Source organism: Oryzias melastigma, linkage group LG18 (genome assembly GCF_002922805.2).
Source record: "Oryzias melastigma strain HK-1 linkage group LG18, ASM292280v2, whole genome shotgun sequence".
Classification (NCBI taxonomy): domain Eukaryota; kingdom Metazoa; phylum Chordata; class Actinopteri; order Beloniformes; family Adrianichthyidae; genus Oryzias; species Oryzias melastigma.
The window spans coordinates 13,026,567-13,036,959 of NC_050529.1; the positions used below are offsets into that span (position 1 = coordinate 13,026,567).

The following is a 10,393-nucleotide window of genomic DNA, read 5'->3' on the forward strand; positions in this document are numbered from 1 at the left end:
CTGTGCTTCTGTCCTTGGCCGTGGACCTTGTCTCTGGCTCGACTCGTGCCCCACCAGTCCCCCAGTTCCATCTGGATGAAGGATCATCTGTGCTTCTGTCCTTGGCCGTGGACCTCGCCTCTGGCTCGACTCGCGCCCCACCGGTCCCCCTGTTCCATCTGGATGAAGGATCATCTGTGCTTCTGTCCTTGGCAGTGGACCTCGCCTCTGGCTTGTCTGATGCCCCCAGCTGTTCCCTTGAGGTTTCTTCTTTTTTTTTCCAGGAGTTTTTCCTTACCAAGATGGAAGGTCTAAGGGCAGGGATGTCTGTTTAGTTTATCAATCAGTTATTGTTTATATTTTATGACTGATTTTATGTTTTTATAAAGTTGTCCAATTAGGGACTTGGTAGTGACGTATGGGTGGCGTCCCTGGGCTAGCAAACAGCAGCAAAAGAAAAACAGAAGTATTCCGTCTTTGCTTGTACAGTGTGAACACCATTTTCTAAAGAACGTGCTTCAAAATGTAGTTCAAGAACCCTATTCCAGTATTTTTATGTCTAAGAATGTGGTTTTAGTGTGTCACATACCCAGTGTGAATGTAGCTTTATCTTTTTCTTTGTATTTGTATTAAAGGGAAAACAATAACTTCTACAACAATAATATTAATGTCAGTACGCAACCAAACATCGTCATCACAAGGAGTTAATCGTATGCCATGATATGATTAATAACATGTTCTGGTTTTGGCTTCTGACTGTAAAGGCAGGAGGTGACGCTCATCATCTAGAAGTGCACACACACAGAGACGTGTTTGAGGATGAGTTGCCCTCCAGCAGACACACATGTGGAACACGACTCTGCTTCTGCTTAGTGTCAGCCTCCAAATAGAGCTGTTCACATCTGCGCTGAACAGTAGCTCTCAGTGTAATAGGCTGTCCGGAGGCTACAGTAACAGGAAGTGACACAAGTGCTTATCAGCAGCTCATCTTGTTCAAACTAACCCAGAAGAAGATCTCTGCATTTAAACCCAATAACGTGTTCTATTTCAATCAGATTTATTTCTTTAAACTGTCTTTGCTCAGCTTTTAGCCTATACAACAGTACCTAATTCTATGACTAGTATATCTACAGCCTTAGTCACATGCACACTTATGGGGGTTGACCCGTCGGGTGCTGCAGGTTTTTGAGTTCCCCAGTGATGTGGAAGGTCGTAGAGAGGTGTGGGCCTAATTCAAGGGGAGGACAGGTACATTTTGCAGTTAGGCCACCTCAAGCGACTAGGGCTGCAACGATTAGTCGACTAATCGACTATAGTGTGGTAAAGTTGAAAGGTATAATGGCATTATGCTAGCTTTTTGGACTATTTGGGCATTTATTGAGGATTTTTAGGCTATTTTGGAGTTTAGCTAATATTTCAGCTGCATGAACACCTGTACAGGTGTGCCCATTTCACCACTAAAGGGTTGTGGCTAGGGTTTTATCCTCCTACCTGGTTTAGTAGCAACATTATCCCTATTAATCAGTAGAAATTGACAATATTGGAGCACAGAAGCAGAACCAACCTCTCTAGTGTATCATGAGTGGAGTTTGTTTTCTGCATTCAAAATGCTCAAAGGCCTTGTTGATGTCGACTGTTTCAAACAGGATGTAAAAAACTCTCATCTGCCAAAATTTAAAAAGCTAATGAGAATTGAACTGATTTGAATTGGATATGAGGGAAAGCGTTGAATAAAATTCTCTTAAAATAAATGGATCAAATCAAACTGAAGTGGATAAATTAAAACAACAAGACTAGGAACATGCTTTCAGAAAAATCATAAAAATTTAATGGTTCAGATGATTAGACTTTTCAAAATTATCTCTTGGTTTAATTATGAAGAGCAGACCTTTTGTTTAGAAAAACTGTCTTTTCATTCTTTATTATAGTTTAATTTATCCATAAATTTTATAGTTTGGGCAAGTAACTTTTCAACTACTGATCAGACTGTATATAAAATAAATTGTTTTTACAGTCTATGCTACTGATACTCTTCATAAAATATTTACTTTGCAGAAACGCCTTAAAACTAGATCAGATTTTCTTAATTTGCCACATTATTTCAGAGACTTCAAATTCTCTCTATTTATAATATTAATATTTTTCAAATCTGTGTTTTTACTTACAATATTTTTTTTTTCATAAAGGGGATATGCCAGCATATTTTATGGTTAACTTACAGCTTCATTCTCATTTGACCTGTAACTCATTTAACGAATTTCTCACTTCTTGAGGTCAGTTTTCAATTAGAAAAACTATGGAATGAATTAGCTTATGTAATAAAAACCTGCAATTTTTCAAAGTGTTGTATAATATGTTTAAAAAAACATTTAATTTCTGTTTCATATTGAGTCTTCCTTATTGTTTGAATATTTTCTGTACTAGGATGTACTTGTTTGGTCCTGGGTCATACTGTCATTGTGTTAGCTTTATTACTCACTTTTTAGTGTTGACTTTTAGGGTTCTACGTAGTTCCAGTTTTCCTGAACCGTTTGAACTTTAACTGACTAAAAATGTAACCTTTGAGTCAAAACTAATTGCCAGCTCCAAAAAACTCAAACGTTGAGGTGACATTTCAGTCCAGTCAGTGGATGGAGCTTCCTTTGACCGACCTTCTGTGTAATCTCACCTCCACAGGCAGGTTGCTCCAGGCCTGGCTGCTCGTGCTGGTGTGCCTGATGTACTGCTTGAACTGCTGCAGACTGTCCAGCACGGCCTGCAGCAGCAGCTCCCCGGCTCTGGACACTCCTCTGATGCAGCCTTCAGCCGGAATCGACCTCAGCTCATCCACGCAGGAGAGCAGCCGGGCCAAGTTACCCTGAACTTTCTGTAAACGGAAAAAGTGAGAGAATTTGAAGGACCCAAATTACTTGGCAGAATTTTAAGCTTTTCTTCATGATCTCACCACGAACGGCAGAAGGCACTCCTGCTGGCGGCTGATGGCGTACAGGCTGAGCAGTGGTATCCTACAGGGTCCATCCAGATTACAAGCCAGGGACAGGAAGTTATCCATAGCATCGCAGATCACAGCGCAGGTGTCTGCCCACGCTGGTGGCAGTGCCTCCACCACGAGGACTCTGGCAGGTTGCCGTGGAAACGAAGATGACCAGTAAACCAGGTTGCTGGAAGAATTTGGTTGTCTTCTCCTGTTGTCCATGAGGACCTGATAAAAGGCATAGTTAACATAAAATAAATTATTTTAAAAATGACTCAAGAAACAAAAGATTTATTAAATAAAACAATTTCTGTAAAAGAAATTGGAGGTACATCATATAAATGTTTACATAATTCATCATTTTGTTAATAACTAACTTGTATTTTGTCACAAAAATAAATATTTGCATAATAAGCTACAGAGGAATATAATATTATGTAAAAGGAAAATTAACCCCTTAACGCCTACTGATGCAAATATCAAAATGAATCCAATCACTTTGGATCCTTAATTTAGTATCTCAAGAAAGCAAAAACTGTTTAATCAGTCCAGTTAAACAGTGTTTTTTACAAAATAATGGGAAGGATAAAAGGTTCATCCTAATGTCAATTTTATTTATAGAGTAAATAAAAAAAAAACACATTTCAAGTGCTGTACAGGATAACAATCTTTGTAAAAAAAAATTAATTATCAAATAAAATCAAATATGAAAACAAAGAAATAAAAGCAACAGAGAAAAAAAATCCATAAAGATTAAACCAAACTTAATTTGGATAAAAATCAAGTTCTTCTATGTTTAAAAGGAATGAAAAGAAGTATTATTTCAAACTTAAAAGAGTTGTGGAAGCTCTGATGTGGAGGGGAAGACCCTTCATAAGTTGGGGGCAGATGCTCTGTCACTCCTGGATTTGTGTGATGCATCACAAAAGATTTAAGGTTCACAAAGGGGGAACTCCCGCAAAAAAAAGCCACAATAAACCTGCTATTATAGAATCTTAAGAGCATTAGCACTAACCCATCTCTTTGTTTAATTTAACTGTGTTATTAGTTAAATAAATGCAGCCATCGGAGCATTCTGACACTCACTTGTCAGTTTTATAATAGTTTACCATGAGGATAATCTTAAAATCCTGCACTGCTGAGGTAAAAAAAAAAGCACTTTTAAGATCTAGATAATGATTTATTGATGTAAAACAGACATCAGTATGACATACAAGTCAAAATATTAATTTGTTAATATTTTATGAACGATATTAACTTCATATTTAATGGGTGAAAAATCAATTCTCGCCAAAAGATGAACATTATTTAAGGATCTTGTTTGCCATATTTTGCCAGTTTCTTAGCAGTTTATAAAAACATACTTATGTAGCATTCTAAATATCTTACATTAGGGACAGCAAAAAAAAAATACAAATAAAAAACTGTTACTAATTTAAAAACACGTCACGCGGGAGTTGTGGGAATCTTTGTGATTTAGATCAGATCCTCAGAGCTAAATTATCTCCAGTAACTTTCATCTCTAATCCTTTTCTTGCATCATTTCTCTGACTTCCCTCTGAATTTAGATTAGTAAATTCAACAATAAAATGTGACTTCTTGCTGGTTAATATTTTTCTTTTTTCAAATGAATTTCAATTGCATCAACCAAACTCAAAGCAGCATCGGATTTTAGAGAACATTGAGTAAAATCATTACTGTACAAAGGACTAAAATCCAGCAAAAAAACACATATTTCATACAAATATTTGAATAGTTAAGTATATTGAGGTTACCCTTTTTTTTTAGTTGTCAGTTAAGCTAGCTTAGCTAGCACAGTGCTTTTTTGTAAAAGTTTTTAGCTTTTTCATAGTTTTTTTTTTTTTAATGAAATCTGTGCACAGATAAAAATAATTATTATTGAGTTAAACCATTTAGGATCTAATAAAATATTAAATAAAACGTATTACTGCAAACCTTCATCCTGGCCTGCATGCTAACATGTCTAAAAGTAAGCTAGCAACTTTTCTTAAATACTCATAAATATTAACTAATATTTGTCTTAAAGCAAACAAAAGCTAAAACGTTTTGAGCAGACTACTTAAAATAATTGGTATAAAAGAAAAAAAAATGAAGAAAAGTAGAAAAACATACCTTAAACTTGCTCAGTTCAGTAAAAGAAAGAAATGAAACATGCAGCTGTTTACCTAGCTAGCTAGTGCTAAAGAACAGAAGCTATAAAAGGCTTTTACGGTTTACTTCACTTTACCAGAGTGCAAATTAGTCTAAACGACAGTCAATGTTCGAAATATTCTTCATAAAAAATGAAACCTTATTTAGCAGTACTTTAAACCTATTAAATTTCTAAAACTGAGCAAAAATAGAAGCAAAACAATTACAGGAGTACTGCTAATTTTGCTTTTGCTAATTGTAAAAAATAAATAAATAAATAAAAATAACTAAGATGATAGATTAAAAAAAAATATCGTAACAACAATAATATAATTGGTTATTCTAATTAATTACTGACTGATTTTAAATTGAGCAATATTAATAATAGAGAAAAGTCAACATATTCTATTTTTTTTACAAAATTACCCAACATAATATTACCCTATTTCCTTTAGCCCTTAGATTTATTTATTGTTTGATAAAAATGACTATTTAAAATAATTATTTACAAACCAAACCAGCTGTCTGACTAATATTCTTCATTGAATGTCAATAATAAACTCCATTCACACATATACACAAACAACCACGAGAATTTCATACATTTTAGTACAGATTCTTTTGTTACTGGTGAAACTTTGGTCAATAATTTTTAACCCGGGGATTTGCAAATACTTCTTAATCTAATCTAATAAAACAAATCCTTCTTTAAGCAATTGTTATTTATAATTCCCTCTCATGGTTTCATATTTAAGTCAGTCTAAGTCTATAATATGCATTCCTTCTTATCTGTTTTCCTCTGGAGAAATCTCTCCATTTTTTTTCTTGAAAGTCACATTTAGTTTATAAATTGAATGTATAGCATGGTGGTGCTTAGGTAGAGATTCATTATTGTTACACGCAGAAACACTTTTCCAACTGAGGTCAAACTCTTTTTGCAAAATGTACACATGAATGTAGTTTTTTGTGAAAAACACAGAGGCTTCTGGGTCAAATGGAGCTTTACCAGAGGGCACTAATCTCCTGTGCCTTTTTGATTGACTCTTGAGGATTAGTGGAACCTATGCCCTGACGGTTATAAAAGTCTACTTAAATACCACAACCAGACCACGGCGATTCATGGATTATTTAAAAGTGAACTTCTGGTTTTACTTTAATCTGTGCATTTTAGAGAAAAACATTTCCGTCAAATGAGATAAATGTGTAATACATAAATATATATTTTTCTTAATATGAAGGTCCGACCTGAAACAATTTCATAAGTTCAAAAGACATGGTTGCAAAACTTTATACAAGGTCACATTAGAGAGATCACTACTTATAAATAAAATACAGTACAATAAAATAATTAATCATTTTTACTGTAACACCGTTCTTGATTAGCTGTTTCTGTAGGATTTTTAGGTTGATTTTATCGTTTGTTAGCCTGTTAGCATTTTTGGAAACATAATGTCTTAACAAGGAGGCACAAGGAAGTTTTTAAAATGTGAAACTGTTTTCTAAAATAATGTTAGTCACGCAGGGGTTGTCGGATTTAAGCCTGTGTTTGTGTGCAAACAATACATTTAAAAAAAAAAAAATGAGAACTTTGTTTTGCCGTCTAACAGGAATAATCTCTGTGTAAACACAAATTAATGACACGAGTTGCTTACATAACAGCATATTTTTAATCCCTATATCATTTTAACAAAGATGTCCCTTAAACTATCTATTATATCGTATGTTTATAGTAGACTTATTAGGTTAGGTTCAAAGTCTTTGAGGAAATATTTTAGTGTTTGAGTGGAGTCACAACAGTTTGACATTAGTACAATAAGAATAGAGAACGATACAATGAAGTTATGGGAAAATTAGTTCAATTTTATGCAAAACAGATCATTTTAAATCAAAGTGGGATGGTAAATATTCAAGTAAATGTGTTGAGTCCATGTTTTAGGCCTGAAAATGTAAATCACTCATTCTCTGATCATCTATTCTGGGTGGAATAGATTAGTTTATACAAAAGTTTTAGATAATTTTGCAGGAATCATAAAATTTCATTTAAATTTCAGACCTTTTTAAAAAAAATTATAGACTATGTAAAAATAGTTTACTCTTTCTGCTTTCCCGTGTAAGAAGCACCCATAGGTCTGTCTGGCCATTATACTTTGCTGACCTTCCTCTCTCCATAAGGTTAATTAAATTGATCAGCTGTGATTGGTGGAAGATGGAGCAGCCATCCATCTGCTTACTCAGGAAGCCACCAGGACCTTTCCTGGATGCAAAATGTCATTATCTGTTCCTGGCCATTTAGAAATCAAATTTGGTCCTGAAAAACATGCGACACTAGGAGTCATAATTTGATGATGCATTTAGTCTGCAGACTTTCAGCCAGAAAGCATTTATTTTTTTCCTAAGTGTATAAGTAACCAGGAAAAAAACAGCAATATTTTCTGTCTAACATATAGTTTATACATTCTTGTTTTTCAAAACAAAAGGCTTCCATTGTTGTATGTAATAGATAAAGTTTTCTGTGTACAAGTATGCACAGTTAATGTTGAACTTTTGAAAGAGTGGTCTGGAATAAATTACCCCAGATTTTTTTTTTTTCTGTGTTTGGTGTAATTATAAATACTGGGTCACTAATAGGGTCACTGGTGTCAGAAATAGAAATAGACAGCAGTGTCTTAAGTAGTGTCAACACGAGGAGGGAGGAGATAGTAAATTGAGCCATTTCATTATTACTGAAATAACTTGACTGAGGACATTATTGGGGCTGATACTGGTCTGTGACTGCAGTTTAGATCAGAACATGGAGGGGAACCGGGATCTGTTGGGAATCCAGGCTGGAAGCAGTCAAAAAAATGGTCATAAACTCATAAAATTGAAGGTAACTCGTCCAAATTTGTTCAATGGTGAATACTTGGATAGCTTTGTACTCCCTCCACTCTCAGTCTCTTATCTGCTAAGAGATAATAATGGAATACTCTTCTTTGTGTGTTTTTTCCTACGTTTATTACAAGATTTATAACCTCTTCTTTGTAATTTTAGATTTTTTTTAGATTTTTTAAGATTGGACCCTCATGAGCCGGGCTCAGTATCTGGCAGTGCACCTCACCCCGACTGTGTGAGGAGATGAGAACAAGTGAGGCTCCTGACGACCTTGTGACTGCAGCCTCATCAGTAAATCAGGGTACGTCAGACGTCTTTAGAGGCCAAACTGCCAAGAGAGAACACGGATGACTCACATTTGACGGAGCAGAAATATCTCTTTGGTGTTGGCGTGACGTAAATGTGGTCAGGTCATCCTCCTTTCTTCTAAGCATCTCGTGAGCACATTCATTGTCCTCTCTTCACTCCTTATTTAGTCTATAAACGCGACAAAAATTGTGTTTTTAATAATAAAAAAAAAAAATTTAAATAACAGTTGCTAAAACTTTTGACTAAAAAGCTGTAATATTTACGATGTCATTTTAATGTGCAAATATTTTTCCACATCCTGTAATTGTTGCTTTCATTTCTTCAAATAATAGTTGTGGTTTTCAGCCTACGGATGTAGGAACATTTTCCCCTCAGATAAGACGACAGATGAGTCAAGACAGAACATCACCCAGGTATGTGGGACACGGATGGCAATTCTGTTTCCAAATCCAAACATGACTGTGAAGAATCGTTGGATGTATGAACTATTTCTGGAACAGATTGGAATTTTGGAGGAGACTTTTTTTTTTTTCTTCTTTATTAAAGATGAAAGGAGCAACTCCTCAAAAATCATTTTTTTTTAAACCATATGGATGATTATTTTTTTCTCCTGCTGCACCTTTTTTTTAAATTTTCTATTCACATGATTTTTTTGTTTGTGTTGTTAGATTCATCAAACTTGACAGGTCCTCCTAGTGTCTCACTGCTGTTCCTGATCAGAAGATGGAGAGAGCTAGTCATTCTGCTCGTGTCCATCTGCTGTTTCTGAAAGGATCTAATTAGGACACAACTGGATTCGGCAGCAAAAGCTGTGCTTTTATAACGTTAACACCAGGCTGATGCGGCATGAAAACTCCCTCAACAAAAGAGATGAGAAAAATTAGGAGAAAGGAATATTTTTATCCACAAGGAACATTATTTAGATTTTATTTCTGCAGCACATTTTAACTGTCAATGTTTTCAGTGCTGTACAAAGTATAATCACTGTAGCAAAAATGATGAAATCTCATTAAATGTATGATAATATTATAATCTAAACAAACATAGAAAAGTAAGACGTGAAAAAAGTTTAAAAATATATCAATCAAAAAGAGTTGTAAAAGCTCAGATGTGGAGAAGATCACCAGCACACTTGGGAATTAGGTTAGAGAGCTGAATTAAGATTATTTTATTTTATTTATTTATTTTTGTTATGTTTTCATATTTAAGAAAAAAATATCTTTAGAAAAACCTGTACCCATTAAAAGGTTCTAGATTGCAAACAAAATGTGAAGTGTTAAGAAAAAACGAAAAATTCCTAATTTGGATAGAAAAATATTTAATATATGCTATTCAAAACGTTTTTTCACCCTAAAAACTATTTTTGAATTTGCAAACTTTTTTTCTCGTTCTAAAATATTTTTGCGGTTCCGGCACAAAAGTTTTAGATTCGTTGCGCCTCATCTCACTTTCGCCCTATCTTTGAATTACATTTATAAGTTTTTGTTTGTCAGACTGCCGATTGTTCTTGTTTCTATCCAATGAAATCGCCATATTTATCTAACATGGTGTCTCAAATGCCAAACAGGCTCTTTTACCCCGTAATGCAAATATATATATTATCGTTTTACAAATAACATATATTTTTATTTTGTCAAATTTGTGAATTTATGGCTGAGAATGTGCTAAAGCCGCAGAATATACTGTAAAGTTTATCTACTGACATTACACTAAACAACCCTGTATGATTTATGAATCCTCTTGGGCAAAATATTAGTTAGATTTCCTTTAAGATTTGGCTGGACAGAGACGAAGCTGAGACAGTTTTTCTGCTGCAGACATTTTAAACTCGCTGGTCGCTTCACTAACAGGAATAAATACAGAACCTTGTTGTATTTGAGTGGTTTTGTTGCTCCTCACATTGAATTTGCCTCCAAGCACAGTCAATGTGAGGTAGAGACACCTGATTGGATAGAATCGTGACCAATCAGCAGACTGGCACAAAAATTACACAAAACTGAAACATATCAACGCTAAATCAAAGATAGACCAAAAGTGGGATGACACACAACACATCTAAAAACATTTAACGTGAAAATATTTTTTAAAAGCAAAAACTTAAAGTTTGCA

The 10,393-nt window shown here is 34.5% G+C and overlaps 1 protein-coding gene across 3 annotated transcripts in view; it reads right to left on the reverse strand.

Moving 5' to 3' along the window:
• Positions 1 to 10,393, reverse strand: part of LOC112155909 (meiosis 1 associated protein) — a 132,323-nt gene that overhangs the window by 25,685 nt on the left and 96,245 nt on the right. The window contains exons 1-3 of one of the 3 annotated variants that reach the window (XM_024287952.2): positions 5,087 to 5,896; positions 2,924 to 3,181; positions 2,648 to 2,845 (exon numbers count right to left, since the gene is read on the reverse strand). In XM_024287952.2, coding sequence (XP_024143720.1) covers positions 2,648 to 2,845; positions 2,924 to 3,175 — 450 coding nt within the window. In that variant the 5' untranslated portion in view covers positions 3,176 to 3,181; positions 5,087 to 5,896. Of the gene's footprint in view, positions 1 to 2,647; positions 2,846 to 2,923; positions 3,182 to 5,086; positions 5,897 to 10,393 lie in introns of those variants that run through there. The other 2 variants (XM_024287950.2, XM_024287951.2) reach the window with 2 other exon arrangements.